General features: G+C 43.6%; 1 protein-coding gene across 5 annotated transcripts in view; it reads right to left on the bottom strand.

Moving 5' to 3' along the window:
- Positions 1-20000, bottom strand: part of sema4d (sema domain, immunoglobulin domain (Ig), transmembrane domain (TM) and short cytoplasmic domain, (semaphorin) 4D) — a 50028-nt gene that overhangs the window by 15526 nt on the left and 14502 nt on the right. For 3 of the 5 annotated variants that reach the window (XR_009649824.1, XM_060891708.1, XM_060891709.1), the window contains exon 2: positions 19152-19258. Coding sequence is in view for 2 of the 5 variants with exons in the window: in XM_060891708.1 (XP_060747691.1) it covers positions 19152-19189 (38 nt within the window). In the remaining 3 variants the exon portion in view is untranslated. Of the gene's footprint in view, positions 1-11777; positions 11849-19151; positions 19259-20000 lie in introns of all 5 variants that reach the window. The other 2 variants (XM_060891710.1, XM_060891712.1) reach the window with 1 other exon arrangement.

The raw sequence follows: 20000 nt of genomic DNA, 5'->3' as shown, positions 1-20000 counted from the left end.
GGTTTCTTTGGTCGGATCTGCTTTCATCTCCACCTCGTCTGTGCTTCAGGGGAAAGTCCAGAATCTTAAAACTCGAAAAAAAAAATGTCTGAAGGGGAGAAATCTCTTGCCAACTCTTGCTTTTACTTTTATTCTCTGCTCTTGGATTCTCTGTCGTCTTCCTCTGAAACGAGACGGCAGAGACGATTATTTATTATTATTATTAAAACAGTTATTTAGGATTGAGAATTTTAACAGACGAAGGTCCGAGTCGGATCGTTATACGAAGTGACGGCGCAAGGAGCGTTCGTATTTTGGCTACGTGATGTGATCGCATATGTCTGTGATTGGCTGGTGTCGCAGTGATTGACAGGAAAGCAGAGCGTGTCATCCCTATGACTTGCTCTCTAAACCCTCTATATCAATATATTCTGGGGTCTGTTGGAATAAAAGGCTTTAGCGCAGCACATAAATCTTATACATAAATAATTCAACACTAGAGATGGAAATCTACACACTGGATAAACAAAACAAAACTAAATTAAACTAAATTAAATAAACAGCTGAATGTTTCCTGTATTGTGTTTGACGATCATCCACGCTGTCCTCGTCACCTCAGAAATGGGTCACTGCCAGAGGCTTCAAGCTCACAGGGCGGCCATGTGACTATCCGAAACATTCAGCTCCTGCCAAAGTCTCTCTCGCACAATATCCGTCAGTGTGTGTCTCCTCCCCGCCCCGGCAGCCACTCACATGGCACATTGATCGGGAATCAATATGGTGCCACTCAGCCTCGACCCAAAATGCCTTTCTGCCAGAATGTGCTTTCTCACTGAACTCTCCCACAATCCTTCACTCTCTCTCTCAACAGTGAGTGTGTGTGTTCTCATAGAATGCTCATCCTATGTGAAAGATATTTGGACTCCATCATCCAAACAGAAGCCGTACATAATGCCCAATAGGGAGAAAAACAGATCGCATTCGCTGGCGTGTTTGTGCGAATGTCCGTGTAATAATGAGAAAAAGAGGAAGAACGGACGTAGGATAATGACTGGCGTCTAGAGGCGTGCTTTCCGAATCGATATTACAAAGCAGAGCTACGGATATCCAGATACAGAATTTAATTATTCCTAACGAGCATGAAGGTGGTGGAGGAAACTCCTTGAGATGATATGAAGAAGACAGCTGGAGAGGAACGAGACCGAAAAGGGAACCTTGTGTGAGTCACACTGAGAATAAAGATCATAGTGTAGAGTCAGGAATGAGACTGTTGGAAAGAAAGCGCACAAAAGACCTTCGTTCGATGAATCAGGAACTAACCAGGAAGTTCTAGCTGTAAGCCGATAATATCCAGGTGAGGTTGTAATGTACGATGAAGTGAAGAAGCAGACGATCTGACAAACGACTGTGATCTCTCACAGAATGCCAGGTCTCTCTCTGTCTCTTTCGATCGATGGATGGAAGGATGGATGGATGGAAGGAAGGAAGGAAAGTAAGGAAAGGAAAGGAAGGAAGGAAAAGAAGGAAGGAAAAGAAAGAAAGAAAGAAAGAAAGAAAGAAAGAAAGAAGGAAGGAAAAGAAAGAAAGAAAGAAAGAAGAAGAAAGAAGGAAGGAAATCAGGAAGGAAAGAAGGAAAGAAAGAAGGAAAAAAAAGAAATAAAGAATGTAAGATAGATAGATAGTTTCACAACAACAACAAAAAACACTAGTATTTGTCTGACCTGAAAACGCCACTGATCGAAGCCCCACCCACATTTTCTATTGGTTTGAATGTTGGTTTGAATGTTTGCAAATCTAAAAGGTCAAAAGTTCAAAGTTAAGTCTTTGTAAAACTAGTAAATGTGAATACTGTAACGGTTTACACACCGACCTCCGTTTTCGTGTCTTTGTTTTTGACCACATATTGCATTGATTTTACCGAGGGGGAGTATGAGAGCACTTGGCAACACGGAAACACAAAATAGATACTTTCGCATATAATTACAGTATATGGAGAGGGTGCTGAGCTAGCAGCAGCCTGGAGTGACCACACTAAAGACACACGCAGGGTCAGATACAGAAAAAAAGCCTATATTTACAGCCCAAAACGCTGCATTTTATACAAAACTCGCACGAGCTGAGAGGCAGAAGGAGACGAAGACATGAAGGCAGGGTGACTATATGAAGGGATAGAGCTGGCTTGGGGGAAAAATAGGGCTTATTTTGGGGGCAGCCAGCGTTCAAGTTAAGTCACCCACCTTCCGGTTCTGGTCCTGTTTGAGAGTGACGTTATTCATTCATTCATTTTCTAACGCTTATCCGAACTACCTCGGGTCACGGGAGAGTGACGTTATCAAACGACTAAAAACATTAACGGAGCACGTGTAATTGTAACGTGTATGATAACGGAGCACGTTTCGTCTGAGCACGAAACATTCAGGAAACATTTTTCAAAGTGAGACTTGAGCGGCAATCAGTTTCGAGCCATAAACTGAGAAACTATAAGCGAGTACAAAAGTTTGTATCCCCCAGGCGAGGTCTGGAAGATGCTAGGTGGAGGACGCAAAAATAAATAAATGAGGTTGCCATGAACCTAAAAACAATGTAATTATCAAAATGTGATATTTTAATAACATCTAATCATTTTAAAGTTAGTAATCTTGTTGCTATATCATCCTAAGGGTGTCAAAACTTTTGCACTCAACTCTAATTCTAGGTTCTAAACGAGTTCGGGCAAACACGCACGCCAACCCTTGAACATGTGTGCATTTACCCCCCCCCAAACACACACATGCAGCACTTTACCTCCATCACTGTAAAATGTAATTACTAGCCTCTTGAGCTCTCTTAAAAAAAAAAGCGCCTGGATAGAAAAAGCCCTAATTTTAACATCTGCTCAAACTGATGTAAAAGCACTCTTATGCTCCAAACTTTACCAAGATGATTAAAGTGCTCAACCAGTCTGCTATCTAAAGCAGAAGTAACGTAATAGGAAGCCATATTTAGCGTGATTATATCCTTGAATCATAGAAAGAAAGAGAGAGAGAGAGAGAGAGAGAAAGAGAGAGAGAGAGAGTCTGTTACTGTCATTCACGCGACATTCCGCCTCTCGCCGCCACCTGCAGCGAACACTTTTAGACCGACACGGTGGACGTTCCCTGTGCCACGCAGATCATTCCTGACAGAACGTGTGTAGAGGAGAACATCACGTCACGTCACTCAGAACGTCAAGAAGAGAATCTCGGCTATGAGAAACCCGAAACCCTGGGGGGGGGTGTTGGTAAAGACACAATCACAGGATTCGCTAAACAGTGCAGAGGGGCGCAGGCTGGCGAATGACATTTCAAGCCAAGTAGATCCACTTACAGTTTGGTGAACAGGTGTCCCAGTGAGCAGGGAGGAAGAGCTTAGCCACAAGAGCTTGGAGCTCAGCCATGCCGCAAAGTTCACGAGGCCTTGGGTGTGGGAATGTTTTCGAGACATAATTTCCCTGCCTGCATCTACGGTACATCCAGCACGAACATGATGAGGAGTCAACGGAAACCACACCGGGAATCGATGAAATATTACGTAGATCCACTTATCATTAAAAGAACAGGTGTGCGAGTGAATCCACAGGACAGTAGACGCTTTCGCACGTTAATGTTCACAACTGACTTACCTGCAGAGTTTTTACACAGAGTCCCAGTTTGGAGAACATGGAGAACCAGGTGCAAAAGATTGATTAGCGGCTTTAAGGGAAACAGGAGACGTAGTTTCCTAACCTTTAGTTTTACACTGCGGTGAAACATGTACATGCACTTAGCTTTAAAAACTAGGTATCAGGTGACAGGAGTGTTTTGTTGCTCAGATGCAGCTCGACGGTCAGAATCCTCCCATTATTCAAACAGGGAAGAGATGGAGAACATGCAAGGCCTTGATTACAGGCTTTGAGGGATTTCTGAGGTAGCGTTTCCCTACGTGATGTAAATAAACCGCTCGAAGCACGCAGTAAAGCGCGAGCCCGCGAAAGGAACTTCGAGCCGTGTAGATTCACTTAGAATAGTGAGTGAAAATGAAATAGCATTAAGATCGTGTATAAAGCTGTATATCGTTCATGACTGTCGAAGCCTCTCTTCAGTTGAATCCCAAGAATCCTCCCGCAACATAGAGCCGTTCTAAGGAACTTGGAGACGCACAGCGTCTGTATTACGTCCAGCTGTATTACGCTACAGAAATCCGAGAGGTCGATCCACTTACCGCTCAAATAAGTTGTTTTTGTGTGAATTTGTGGTTTTGGAGCTCAGGTTAAGCCTAGGCTCTATTCAGCTCAAGCCCTGAATCCTCCCATTAGGCAAACAGGGAAGAATGTACTTTGATTACAGGCTTGAAAGCACACAGAGTTTTCCTACCTGCATCTACAGAACATTCAGCTACAGGAATCAACAACGAGTGACAGTAGATCCACTTACTATTAAGAGGAACGAACATCCAATAAGACGTGCCACCAAGTTCACGACTGGCTGAACTCTGATTATGGGATTTTAACACAGAACACGGAGACATCGTTCCCCTTCCTGGACCTAAAGTGCATACAGCGCTATTACGCTACAAGTGTCTGACCGACCAAAAAAAAAAAAAAAAACGTCGACCCGCTTACCTTTAAGATAACGATCGATCGACTGAACTTCGATCTGCGTATCGCTGCGGAATCCCAGTCGCTCTTCAGTTTAATCCTGAGAATCCTCCCATTAGACAGAATGAGATGGAGAACAGTGTGAAAACGTTCTGGGCTTTAAAAGAAGCTGAAGATGGTTCCCTCCCTGCATCCAAGGTATGGATCCGGCGCTATGACACTGAAGGAATCTGAGCAATGAAACTCTCTGAGGTGGATAAACAATTGGTCTTCATTCTTGTGTGTGTGTGTGTGTGAGAGAGAGAGAGCATATGTAAAGTACATATGCTCTCTCACTCTATCACACACACACACTTCTTTGTTGTGACCAAACCCAACGCTGCTCACAAAGAACGGAAAACCTGAAGAATGACATTTCAGGAAGCTTTCGTATAGAAAAAATGTTTGGATTTGAAACATTAAAGAAACTGTATTTATTTGCATTTATAGTTACATATAGCTCCACAATACACAAGACATTCTGTAGGTTTGTTTGTTTATTTGTTTTTGTCCGTGTGTGTCCGGGTGAAAAAAGAAAAGGTCTCGAATGCCGTCACACGTTACCTTCTTCCTCATACCCCATCTTCCTCCCCAACAGCCCCTGCTTGTATTCCATAACCACAGGAAAATTACTGGCTTGAGGTGATACCAGTAAAAACACCACGACTTCCTCATAACTCTCGCTCCCTCCCTCCCTCACACTCACACAGCATCGTTTTAAAGAGCCTATTTAATGAATTAAACAGAAGCAGATGCCTTGCACAAGGAAGGAGAAGACGTTGAGAGCTGCGGGATTGAGGATCGAAACAAGCAAATTCTTGTCAAATCCCATTAATAATAAGAATAATAATAATACTACTACTACTAATAATAATAATAAACCTTATTAGATTATTAAACTAAAGAACAAGTAATCATTCATTCTGTAGAACTCTGTATAACTGAATATAATGCCACAGTATGAGAAAGAGTCAAGGCTAATTGTAGGACACTGGAGCTCGTCCACTCCGACCTTGTCTTCAAACCGTGTCTATATGGAGCTTTGTGCACAGGTGCATTGTCATGCTGGAACGGGTTTGAGCCTCTTATGCCCCTTTTCCACCGAGGCAGTTTGAGTGCTGGTTCGGAGCCTAATTTAGAACCAGTTCTTTCTGTTTCGACAGCCAAACCACCGGCTCTGAACCAGGAAAAGTGGTTCTTAAGTAGCACCAAAACGTTGCTGGTCTAGACTTAAGAACCGCTTGCGTCAGGGGCTGTGGGCGGGGCTACTGTTAGCGCCTGTGGGCGGGGCTACTGTTAGCGCTTTTGATAATGTACCTTAAGAATACTAAAGTTTAATACACTTTTGCTTTACCGCAAATATGATCAATTATCAGCACACATGATAGTAGGTAGCTACATGCTAAGGCTAACTTTTTCTGTGTTAATGATAAAATAATGTTATGTACTTTCTCGATTACAACCTCCGTTTTTACAGATTACATGGAGCTGCATGTAGGTTCACAAAGCCATGAGCATTAACAGTAAAGCAACATCCGCCATTGTTGACGTTGTGTTTGGCGTTGCTGCGCTAACGTTGCTGGGAAACGTGACACGTATACAGTGACGTCAGACTCGGCTCTGTGGTGGCTCTCCAGCCGATGGAAAGGCTCTTCGCCAGTGGAACCAACTTTGAACCAGCACCAGCGCTAGGTCTGAACCAGCACCCGGTTCTTTTTGGTGGAAAAGGGGCATTAGATCTGGTGAAGGGAACCTGTAAAGCTACAGCACACAAAGAAGTTCTAGATTATTTGTACAATTTGTGTGCTTCCGATGAAGCCGGACAGCACAATGTTCAAGTCATTACATCGCCGTGGAAATAATAAGATATGGAGGTGTTTTTCAGAGAGTTACTCATCAAAAGCCTTGTGTGTGTGCGTGTGTGTGTGTGTGGGTGGGTGGGTGGCTATTCTGGGAGCCATTAAAGATCAAAAGCAAAGTCTCAGGCATGATCTGTGATGTCCTACCGCGAGTGTCCTGTGTGAGAGCGTGTGTGTGAGAGCGTGTGCACTCTGAAGACAGATCAGGTTTTAACCTCAGAAGAACTGGATGACTTTTAAAGAAAGCCAGTAACCGTGATGCGTCTCCTGCTTGTGTGTGTGTGTGTGTGTGTGTGTGTGTGTGTGTGTGTAACCTGAGGAGCTTATTTACTAGTGTCTTCCTCCCTGGAAAAAAAAAACAAAAAACACACAGACCCCAGCGAGCACCAGCGTTTAAGAACGAATCCATTTTCCAAACAAGTTTCGTCCCTCGCACAAGCCTGCCGTTGCCGTAACAGCGTTTATACGCGACACCCAGACCTCGGAGAATACGGCGGCGAGGATTAGCGTATTGTATTCCAGCACTGTAGAACTCATTATTAATACATTAGAGAGCTAATTTGAGACGAGCTTCTCAGATTTAAAACCGCAAACACGTTGCTGTTTAAACTTGAACGAACACCACAAACCCCCACCCCACATGATGAGTTTAGTGATTTTGGTGCTAATATGTTTGATGGTGCTGTGCTATTGTCGTTCGTCGGAAAACTTAGCGGTCGTGGGTTGGCGCTCGTCGCCGGGAGAAACATTTCCCATGTCGACAGCGAGTCAAGTTTTTCCTTTTAGCTCCTAAAAAGCTTCTTTTCTTACTCAGCGTTTTCTGCCGATATGTCGTATGGCGGAGAAGTCCTCGGACTCAAGGTCCCAGAATGCACTGCGGCTATAAAAAAAAAAAAAAAAAAAAAAAGTTATTGTAGGGATTCTTCTCAAGTGTTGATGAGGTTAGAAAGCTGAACAGACTGAAGTGATAAAGCGCAGCTGCATCACCCTGTTTAGGTAGAAGGCTAAGAAGAGAAACCAAGTAAAGATCCTTCAGGATGGATTTTTTCCTGGAACGTTGTTAATCACGCGCTCTTCAGTCTATAAAAGTCGTCTCGCTGCAGGTTCGCTTAAACACGTCTCGTAAAATCAGCGGTTTTCCCCGCGATAGATCAGCTAGTTTCCTGCTCTGTGAGGCCGTAAAGAGGCAGCAAAGCCTCCCGCCTGCGGGCGATTCGACAGCACGCTGATTTCATACACTGATTTAGGGTCAGTGTGCACAAAAAAACCCGCCGAGCACCGCTGAGAAAACTCAACTCGTCCTCTGGCACCACCAGCAAGTGCGATTTGGGCCTGAATGCTGGCAAACACACAGAAAAGCCATTTAACACACACACACACACACACGCAGGGTGTGTGCTCCACTGAGCCTCTGATTCTTCATGCCCATGGGCAGCAGGGTGTGTGTGAGTGAGTGAGAGAGTGAGTGAGTGAAAGGCTGCGAAAGGGAACAGAAGAAGGAAAAGTGCTGCCGTGGTTGCTGACGTGTGTAAGTGTTCTCTTTATTGTGTTGCTTTAACGCAGAACTTAAACTCTTCCCTCGTCGGGTTCGTCTTCCGCTTACAGCTACGGTGGAACGCGCCGGAATCACTGCAGCTTAGACGCACAAACCTTCCAAATTTATACACATGAACATACAAGTAAATGAAAAATGACACTCGTCCAGGTGGGAAAAGAAAGGGAGGAGGAGGAAAATGATACACATTTATACAAAAAGACACACACACACACACACACACACACACACACACACACACACACACACACACACAGAAAGACAGAGAGATAAAGAGATTTTACAGACAAACAAACATAAAAAGAGAGACACACATAGAGAGAAAGATAGACATTGGAGTACGTACACACACACACGCGCACACACACACACACACACACGACAATGAGAGCCAGAGAAAGCAAAAACACAGAGAGGAAGACAATTACATTGAAACAGTCTGTGTGTCAGGGTTTCTGCAGGGTTTAATCAGTCAAATTTAAGACTTTTTAAGACCTTTGAATTTGAATTTTTGACCTACACGAATTACGATAAATAACTTCAGTCATTAAAATTCCTTTCAAAAGTCTTTATTATTGACTTTCATTGAAAGTAACGTTTTATTATTTAAAGAGAAATTCTATTATTATAGTATTCAACACCCACAGGACCTCCGCTTTCAGTGTGGAGGTTGATCCGAAACCACTGTGTGTGGCACTGGATGCGACAGAAACGGAATCCCGCGCTGTACTTGGACCGGGTAACGTTAGTGACGGAGCCGAACAAAACTGACGGATCGCCTGCACCCGCTGCAGGACTTTTATAGCAACGATTTTTGCCGACTTTGCATGCGACTTCAAGGCTTTTATGCCTAAACTAGACAGATCCAACGTCTTCTTACACAGAGTGCAATAGGCTTGATACCGATTGTTAGCGACGGGCTTGAGCCAGCTACTAAACGCACCGTCTTCGAGCCACAGATCGTTAAAGGTACATTTTCCCATTGTGATAGTCAGGATGATTTTAATTAAACTAAGCAGTGACTCAGTATGATACAGTATGTTCGGAGTTCGCACGGGTTTCTGTGAAAGTCCTTCCGACAAGTCTGTATGCTGCCGCATGGACCTTGTAGTTCTGGAACGCTGTGATACCAGTGTGATACCACCCAGATTCCTCATACAGAACTACAACAGGCGAAACAAATGAACGCCATTGCCGCCACGAGCGCATTTTGATTGAAGAACAGATTAATGGACGTGCAGATCAATTTAAGACGTGGCTAAATGTTTTTTATGACCTTGTATGGAAAATCCGGACGTTTTTATGTCTTTTTATGGCCTTAAATTCTTATTGTTAAATTTATGACTTTTTATGACCCCGCGGAAACCCTGGTGTGTATGAGAGAGACAGAGAGATGAAAAAGAAAGAGGGTGAGAGGGACAGAGAAACACAGATATACAAAGAAAAATACAAAAAAATATAGCTGCAAGCAGCGATGACGGGCCTTCGCACGTTTGTTCATCGCTATACGGTGCCTTCCAGAAAACAATGCACGGTGGGCAAGTGCATCAAGTGGGTAAATATCAGTGGACTATTTTATGTTGTTACTGACCCATTTGGGGACTGTAGGTAAATGAAACCCCACATTTTAGACAAACGGGGGCGCTAGTGAGCCACTTAAGAGACACACCTTTGTCTGACCTTTTTGTCCACACTTAACAGCCGACAAATGTGATGTATGTGTCAAATTTCAAGTTAATCTAAGCACGCCAAAAGACTTAAATATGCCTGAAAAAGAAAGTAAAGTTTGACACGTTACCATGAGAACAGTGTTTGAGATATCAAAAATCCGTTCGCAATTTCGCATCTGCAATATCTCTGCACCATGTTGGCCAAGTCTGGTCTCAATTGCATGAATCCCCTAGGAGGAGTATTTAAAAGTTTACTGCATGAAGCTGACAAAAAATCCACCTTTGTGACTGACACACTTCCTGGGGCCTGTTGGTGGCGCTATACCTGGGACTCACAATAAGCACATAGATGCGATCGGAATCCTTGGCCGAACATACACACCGCGTGTCATCACAATAAGACATTTTTTGCTTTAGATATTAGACACTTTCTGTTTCTCTGAATTCGCCATAATTTTGTCGCCTCGCCATGGCAGCACCGTTCGAGATATCGAAACTCACTTCGCAATTTAGCAAGTGCAATGTCTCGGCATCATGTTCACCACTTTTGGTGTCAATCGCATGAATCCTCTAGGAGGAGTATTTAAAAGTTCATTGCATGCAACTGTGAAAAAATCCACCTTTGTGACTGACACACTTCCTGGGGCCTGTTGGTGGCGCTATACCCGGGACTCACAATAAGCACATCGATGCGATCGGAATCCTTGGCCGAACATACACACCGCGTGTCATCACAATAAGACATTTTTTGCTTTAGATATTAGACACTTTCTGTTTCTCTGAATTCGCCATAACTTTGTCGCCTCGCCATGGCAGCACCGTTCGAGATATCAAAAATCCCTTCGCAATTTAGCAAGTGCAATGTCTTCGCATCATGTTCACCACTTTTGGTGTCAATCGCATGAATTCCCTAGGAGGAGTATTTAAAAGTTCACCACATGCAACTGTTGTGACTGACACACTTCCTGGCGCCTGTTGGTGGCGCTATGTCCGAGATTCACAATAAGCACATCGATGCGATCGGAATCCTTGGCCGAACATACACACCGCGTGTCATCCCAATAAGACATTTTTTGCTTTAGATATTAGACACTTCCTGTTTCTCTGAATTCGCCATAACTTTGTCGCCTCGCCATGGCAGCACCGTTCGAGATATCAAAAATCCCTTCGCAATTTAGCAAGTGCAATGTCTTGGCATCATGTTCACAACGTTTGATGTCAATCGCATGAATTCCCTAGGAGGAGTATTTAAAAGTTCACCGCATGCACTTATAAAACAATCCAAAATGGCCGACTTCCTGTTGGGCGGAGCTCATAGTTTAGAGCGCGAAAGTTGTTCGGGTCGATGAGATCTATATGCGTACCAACTCTCGTACATGTGCGTACATAATTGCCCGATCTGTGCACCAATGTTTGTGTTTGCATTACAGGGGGCGCTACAGAGCCCCCCTGCCACGCCCGTATTCCAACCTTTGTCCAATCCTAGTGTCGCGCGACTCTGACGTGTGTGCCAAATTTCAAGAGTTTTCGAGCATGTTAAGGGACCCCAATTGGCCAATGTGTGGGAAAAAAAAAAAAAAAAAAAAAAAAAAAAAAAAAAAAATAATACTCCCGAGGAAAAACAATAGGGCTTCGCACCATTCGGTGCTCAGGCCCTAATTATGAAAAAGGTTTAGAAACAACGGTAGAAAAAAATGCAAGAGAAATTTTTTATCATCATCATCTTTAGCAGCATCACTATCATCAAGCAGTAAAAAAGTGAGCTCCGTCAGCTCAAGCTGAACCCGACAGAATGCCAGAAAAAAAGAATCAGGACCAGGCGGCACAAAGGAAAACAAAAATCCCACCATATAAAAAATAAATAAATAAATAAAAAACTTCAAAAAAACAAACAAAAGAGCAGGCTAAGTTTGGACTCAAAGAAAACTCCAAAAGAACGAGCATGAAGAACTCAAAAGGAAAACAGGTGGGCAAAGTGAGAGTCGAGAGGCGTGCAGTGTGAAGAAGCATGCAGGGTTCCAGCTCCGACAGACAAGAACACACACACACCACCACAACGCAAAGTGGGAGGAGCTTCTGACCTGCGACTCTTCCACGATGCTCGACTAGACCACAGGATCCGTCCTTCCGGGAGAATTATACAATCCTCCAGCTAGAGAGAAAGCAGAGAGAGAGAGAAAGCAGAGAGAGAGAGAGAGAGAGAGATAACAAAACAGTAATATTATCGTTGTGCAGTGTGTAAAGGTCCAATGGGTGTAAATGAGAGCAGACACACCAACATGCAGAAGCACCCCCCCACCCCACCCCCCACACACACAATCTTGTGCTATTCAGTTTTGATTGAACAGGAAGTAAACAGTGTGAATGAGCAGCTGTGACTAAATTAGGGGCTGATGAGCTTTTCAGCCTCATAAAATACACACACTGACAGCATCAATCTGTGTGTGTGTGTGTGTGTGTGTGTGTGTGTGTGTCTTCATTCAGACAAGCAATCAGTTTTTTTCATGCAATAGCTTTCTAAAAAAGGTTTGAACGTTATAGTTATAATAATCACAATGAGATTACACTCCTGCCATCTCTTAATGCTGACCCTTATGAGGCTTAGGCGATAAAGGGAATATCCCCTTATCCTCCATGCTAAAGCCCACAGCCCTCACCCTCACCTACAGCACCGCCCTTGTGTTGGGTGGAAGCAAAGTAATCTGTACCTGGAGCAGTAAAGTGCAAGGTTCATGGCACGTGTCCTTTCCCCAGTGAACTCTGGCACATTTTATTGACATTCAGTTTGTTTGCTGCTTGCTTCATCTAAAGAAACCATAAAAACGTTTTATAAACATGAACACGGACGTTACCGCGACGCTATTCCTCCGTCCGTTTGGTCTGACCGGTTTGTATGAAGCGTCAGATCAGAGTGAAGGAGGGATGTTATGTGAAATAATCGATGAATAGATCAAAATCTAAAATATATGAGCTGAATCGTTCCTACGAACAAGAAAAATGAACAAAAGCGTAAAGACGACACTGTGGCAAACAACACAGCCCACACACACACACACACACACACACACACACTTTACACAATTACAAACCAGCCATTGTTTTCTAAATCGCATGCAAATTAAACCGTCTCCTGGCTTGATGGGAATAAAAGCTGGAATAAAACAGCTATGTTTATGCTCAGCTCCATTACGCCTCGTTTATCGGCTAAGCGTAACGATCCGTGGGAAACGCTGTATGCAGTAGGATGGTCGGAGATCAGCAGGAAACCCTTGTGATATTAATTAAGACCATTTTAAAAAGAGCAGCCTGATCTGATCTGATCTGAGCCGATCTAGTCCATAGTCACTCACGGTCCAGACCGTAGGGATGTAAATAAACAGAGTCTATAAAATGGTAACTATTGTTCACAAAATGAAGCCGTTTTCACAGGATCTCAGAGTGCAGATGAGAATTTCACTGAACAATTCTGTGTTGTGTGGCATGATTTGTGTGTGTACTCCCTTTCCAAAAAAGTACAGCTTCTTCTGCGAAAGCATGCATGCAGAGTGCCCCAGTGACCCCGAGTGATGCAACAGGACTCGTCTCCACGCGCTGAAGGCTCGGGTTGCCAGACAGCTGAATGTAGGTCGGAGTAAGATCAGGGATCCAAGCGAGGAAACCAAAGCAAACAATTACGAGGGTTCGTGCAGACAAAATTCCATCACGTCTGCCGTCTCTACACGCTCTAGATCCACACCGTCATGTGACGTCTCGTTAAAATGCTTCTCAGATTTAAAAGATTCGTGTATTACTTCAGATTGGTCAGATCAGGAACTGAAGAATGTGTCCATAAACTAATCGAGATTCAGTAACTACAAAGCTAATGTAGCTAACAACTATAAGGAGGCTATTGGCTACTATATCGTCATCATCATCATCATCATCTAACTCCATTGGTGACAGCAGATTAAGGCCGTACGTGGATAAGATTAGGTTCCTCGAGTCAGCGGCTCTCAAACTTTAAAATAAATCCATCTCTATGTGATCGTGAGGATTCAGGAGAGACGAATTTGCGGTTTTCTCTACAAACCAGGACACGATACGATGATGTTTGTTTACTGGGCAGCATTTAAATATTTTATGATCAAGAAAGACACATGGCTAAAAGCGTTTAATGGTCCGTTCAATCACCGTGTTATTATCTATCGAATGAACCCTCGGTGAAGGAAATCAGGACCACTTTATTCAGGACCACTTTAGTTATACAACCTTTGATTTTAACAAGATTTTAAAAGCCCTCCGAAATTCTCTGTTGATCTATTTGGGATCCACGAAGCGTGATAATCCTGCTAGAAGACCGAATACAGTACGCAGCGGAAAAGTTTCTTGGAAAACTTTTCCAAAAATGCATCCGCCTGAAGAAAAATCATAGCAGTGTCTAGTCGACAGGACTAAAATGATCAAACCGCTGCAGGAAAAAAGTCATTATTTAGTCTGTATTTTTCTTAAAGTAAGAACTAAGTGGAAAAAAAAAACCACAGGGTGAACCTGCGTGATCCTGGAGGAAATAAAAACACAAAGTAGTAGAAGTAATCCTGACGTACAAGCTAACGTTCAGGCCACGCCCCCTACCTGAGGAGAAAGGAACACCGTCTTGAGGTTTACGCCGGCTTTCGAGATACCGGTGTCGTGCTGTTCGACCCCGTCGAGGTTTGGCGTGTATGCGGTACTTCCCAGTGGGGCGTCCGTCCTATACGAACCCACCGCTTTGGCGATGCTGCATCGACGTCATGCGATAAACACAATCCGTCCGTCCCTCCCCCGGACCATTTGTCAGCGATTCACAATTGTCCCTAATTATCCCCTCACCCTGTTTCACACACACTGCTTCAGCTCATTGACTCACACACTCCACTGTGACAGGTGTCGGCGCCTCACACTCCCAGCTATCGCAAACTTCAGGGGGTTGACAGAAGCCCCGAATTGATGAGTTAAAGGTCAAAGTTGTCGTCTTGCTCTACAGATGGCGGAAGTGCTCTGACGTGACTTTCGGTGCTGCAAACAAAACGCGTCCGTCACGTTTGAGACATCGGAGAAGTCGTTTGTCCTCTTCCCTTATGACGGGCTCCTGAGAGACAGGAAGAGGAAGTGGCGGGGTCACGGGTCGTGCTTTTTATAACGTCCGATCGCGTTGTTTGAAGTGACGGGACGTCGGGGCGATTGTGCACGAGGAGACTGACGTACAATAGCGTCTGATTGTCCGAGAGAATAGAGGACGAGATGCAGATGGTGCGTGAGGAGCCACTTGTAGATTCCAAAACTTCTACGCATAAAAACTCATCTGGTTGATTGATTGATTCGATTAAAATAACCGTGGTAAATGTTTAAACCGAGCGAGGGCGGGGTTATAACCACGATAATGCTAATTACCGCTAATAGCTATCAAAGACAATTTAAAGAAATTTAAAGTCTCAAGGAATCTCATTCACAAACTTAGCAAACTTTATTGCTGGGATTTACAGGAAAGAAATAAACAAAACCTTAACAAAATGTTTGCACCGTTACTACGGTAACTACCACGGACTAAATCGAGCTCGGCTCAACTCCGACATCGACGCTGTGGTTTTGTGGCCGCTTTTAACGTGAAAAGAATGTACACGCCCCTTAACGTGAACATTATTTAAATTGTCTAATGACTAAACTAAGTTTTTTTTATTCCTGAACTTTCTACTTATTAGAACACACACTGTTCTACTTTGGGACTTGGACCCCTAACAATACGAACATGATTAATGTGGGTTGGGATTTCCACCACTGTCCCGATTCCGGACCCCCTGACTGTTCTTCACAGACCGCTGGAGGTCTTCTGAAACCCAAAGCACTGGCTTAACAGCCCCAAGATAGTTGTGTTGATCTCGGGAACCATGATCACAGCATTGACTTCTGATTTATGAGCCCATGATGAAAGTGTGGAACATTTGCATTATTTATTTAAAATAAATAAATAAATAAATAAATAAATAAATAAAAAACCTTGATAATTCTGTATCGGTCTGAAAAGCATCCAAAAGATTTTAAGAAAAAAAGATTTCAGCCAAAATTTGCTAATGGTCACCATGGCGATCATAACATCACCATCTCAGAATGAGACAGAGCTCGGTGTATTTTCCCGACACACCCAGTAGTCCATGATTGCATCAAATCGACCTTTAGTCGATTCCTTTTTATTATGTTTGTTATTTTAACCGTTTCTACTGTATAATGACTCAGATTTGCTTGTCAACTGAAGATTCATTAGAGAGATTTTAAACTCACGGTGACTCGACGGCGGTCCTTCATGTGGATTTTAGACATGCTTTAGGGATCTAGCGGGTGTGGTGCTCTGACCTCAGTGTTTTAGGGACGTGTCTGTACTTTTACAACGATTATATCATGTTTTCCCGAGTATACGATTCTGCAGATGTGCTCTTGCATAAGGTTGGGCGTTTCTTGGCTTGAGAATCACGTCACGTCACGTCACGCCACATCACGTCACTTCACAGTGTCCCAAACGCCATATTTAACGTCGAGAACGTGAAGGAAACGCTGCTTGAGATGATGGAGTTTCAGAAAGAGTGAGATATTAACAAGTGTTAACTCGGGTCATGGGTTTTACACGGGGTTTAAGGAATTAAGGAAGTCCCTGGGAACCGTAATCTGAAATCTGGATTTGTGGCACAAGCATTGTGGTTTTTGCACAACAACGTCCACTGTGATGGAAAAGCCGGAGCACGGATCCTTACAGCCCCGACGGGGCCTCCTGCTTATCCAAAAGTGTCAGATTGTTAAGACAGAAAGTACAGAACCGTCGCTTTCCCAGCTCAGTGCTTTTTTCCAGCCAGGAAGAAGTGTGTTTTCTAATCAAAGACGGTACGCGTGTGCACTTTTTAAGAAGTTTACAGAGACTAAAATAAACGTTTGCCGCAACTGACGGCCGACTTTCAACATCATTCGTTGAGTCATGAATCATTTGTCGAATCACGGCAGCGTTGATCACGCAGGCCTGAGGCTGAGGTGCGACTGAAGAAAGAAGAAGACGAGATGAATCATGAAAAACTCTGAGAAACCTTCCTAAGGTGAAGAGAGAAAGAGAGAGAGAGAGAGAGTGTGTGACTCTGGAGACGAGGAACAGTCTGAACGCAGAACTGAACACAGAAGCATGAATGTTAAGTAGGCCGACTTTGTCCACATCCTGATCTTTTTTTTTTCTTTCCTCCTTCGGTTCTTTTTGGCAGGACATTTATCATTCTTCCAGACTAACAATCGCACTCCGACTCAGGCCTACGCCGGTAATACAATGGACGACTAAATCAGGGGCCTCGCCAGCGTTGCTAGGAAACCTTTGATGCTTCGGGGCAGCTCGTCAAGAAGCTCATCGCTTACTGACAAGGCCGAGAGGGACGAGCGTTCGGATTCAATTTTGTCACGAGTCGGTAGGACGTCCTCTTATACGAGACACTTCTGTTTCTGTAAACAAACAGCGTTTGAACTGAAGTGACCACGGGACGCTTTCTGAAGCTGTCTAAAAGGACACGGCGGATTTAGACTTTAACAGACAAATTAAACAAATGAGCGTTTATCTTTATTATACGTTCATTACAAGTGTGTACATGCCTCTCTGTGTGTGTGTGTGTGTGTGTGTGTAGCTTTTGTTTTGTTATGCAAAGTTCCTACCGACAAAACATATCCTAGAGCATAAACATATCCTCATTCGCTTTCCTCCTGACGCTAAAAAAAAAAAGCACACTCATCACCTAGAAAGAGTTGTGTGTGTTTTTTAACAGTGACACAAAGACAGAACACCAGCTGAGAGCTAAAATGTCAGACAAACAACGTTTGTTTTGTTACGAACACAAAGAAAATGTAGGACACGACCATCACGTCCTCGTTCATCTCTCGGTCTGTAGGAGCGTCCTTGTAAACGGAACCAGTTCACAAGTTTCTTACTGTAGAGTCGTTAACACGCACAAAGGAGTAGAAATGTAATTTAATTAGTCATAAAAAAGCGCACGGTCCAACTCTCTTTAAAAAAAATAAATAAATAAATCTTTTCCAGTCTTTTCTTCTTGCTGCACAAAATACAGTGGTGGCTCAACTGGTTAAGGCTGTGGGTTGTTGATCGGAGGATCGGGGTTCAAGGCCCAGCACAGCCAAGCTGCCACTGCTGGGCCCTTGAGCAAGGCCCTCAACCCTCCCTGCTCTAGGGCTCTGTATCGTAGCTGCCCCTGCACTCTGACCCCAACCTCATCAGTTGGGGTATGTGAAGAAAAGAATTGCACTGTGCTGTAATGTATATGTGGCGATAATAAAGGCTTCTATGCCCCGTTCTATAATATTCTATTAAAATGGGATACAATTCTACCTTCTTTTTTGAGAATTGGCCAAAAGACAGACAGAAAGAATGACAGACAAAAAGAAAGACAGAAAAATAGACAGACAGGCAGACAGAAAGAGAAAGAAAGAAAGAAAGAAAGAAAGAAAGAAAGCATTAAATTCCATCCTAAAACCAATGAGTGAAATTTAATTTGAATTTGATTTTTATTTCTTTTCGAACTGTAAAAAAGATTGGATTTTTTTAGATTGGATTGATTCATCCGAAAATATACTTTATACTTTAGGCTTTAAAAATGTTTCATACACAATGATTTATATTTTGTAAATGGATGATAAATAAAGATTTGATTTGTGATTTAAAAGCTGTGTTTCTGCCTCTTTTTCAGAACCAAAGTTTAGTCATTTTTTAAGGTTTCAGAAGAAATCTGGTATCTCTGGGTGTCTCTAGCGTCCTGTCTACGATCCCTCTGAGGCTACGGGTGAAAAGATAAAGCTGTGTTTTGCATTTCTGCGCTTGAGCCGTGAGACGCCTTCGAAAAAGTTCACGGTGCGAGCGCAAGTTTCAGAAAGCAAAAATCTTAAACACTTGCACGCTTCACCGACCACAGATTTAATCAGAGGAAGAGATTTCTTTCTCTTTTCTCCTTCTTTCTCTCCCTCTCTTTCTGCCGTATGATGAATTCATGGCCTACATTCCTCTCATTGTCTATGTGAAGAGCTGCAGCTCCCGGAGTGATAGAGGAGGGGAACGAGAGAAAATAAAAAGAGACAGACTACAGCCGCTTTCCGTGCTCACGACCAGTTTGGGTTGGAAGAACTGTTCTCAGATCAGTAATAAAGGAGCCGTTTCTAACGGAGATCAGCAAACACGGCTCAGCCAGCAGGCCGTGTCATGCGCGGCTCTGACAGCGCCGAACAGTAGAGGCCTTTATTGCACCGGGGTGCTTTTAGCAGGGAGGAATATTTGCCTTCGAGTGCACGGACGACGTAATTGCAGGCTTTGCGATCGGAGCCGTGATGCCGTGCGCTCGTGAGCTCATGCAGGAAAACACAGAGCTTTATTACAGAGCGAAGCAGCTGGGAAACGGCAAACAACCACCTACTTGTACGTCATGGCGTCGAGAGGCGATGGCTGATTCATTAAAGAAAATCCCTCAGGTTCCACGTCTTAGACAGCTGAGAGGACGACAGCGTGGCGCTTTGCTCCGATCTGCGATGAAGGGGAAAAAAAACAAAAACACAACGTTGTACACGGTGGAGGAATAGCTAATATTCATAAATATAAGGCAAAAAAAAAACAACACACACACACACACAACCACTACGTATAGAGAATCAGCAAAAACGTCTAATATTTTTAATTCCAAAGCACAGATGAAGAAATGGACCTTTATTTTCACAACCTTACCGTGAACAACACACCTCACACCTCTCTCCCCCTCACCGACTCACTACATGTCTAATCTGGACACACGCGAGCGCGCCTACTTCCCTCAGACCGCTAAACCGAGCCAAAGATCGACGGAAACAGGAATCTGCCATGTTCATGGGGGACTTGGTCGCCATGGTGACCGGGGAGCCAAGGAGAATAAATGGAGAGCGACGAGGAATTTCTCCGGATTGAACCGACATGGAATAACAAGTGCGTGTTGTGTGGAAGAAGCACGGTGTTGTATGTAATGCATGTAATAATCAATCATTATTGATGTTTATTATAACAGATCCTCGAATCTTTAGTGGATTAGTTTGCTCGGCAACATGGACAGCTGCGTTCTGGCCAAATTTCTGACGTACAGGTCGACCAAAACACTTCGGAATCATCTGGTCAATGGATACGAATCGACTTCACGGTGGTAACAGTAATGTTCCTTTCTATAACAACATTTATATTAAAAAAAAATACTATGTGGACCAAATGCACATCTCTAACTAGTTATAAACAGCTCAGAGCC

The sequence above is a fragment of the Tachysurus vachellii genome, chromosome 17 (assembly GCF_030014155.1).
Source record: "Tachysurus vachellii isolate PV-2020 chromosome 17, HZAU_Pvac_v1, whole genome shotgun sequence".
Classification (NCBI taxonomy): domain Eukaryota; kingdom Metazoa; phylum Chordata; class Actinopteri; order Siluriformes; family Bagridae; genus Tachysurus; species Tachysurus vachellii.
This window is presented reverse-complemented; position numbering and strand designations above follow the sequence as displayed.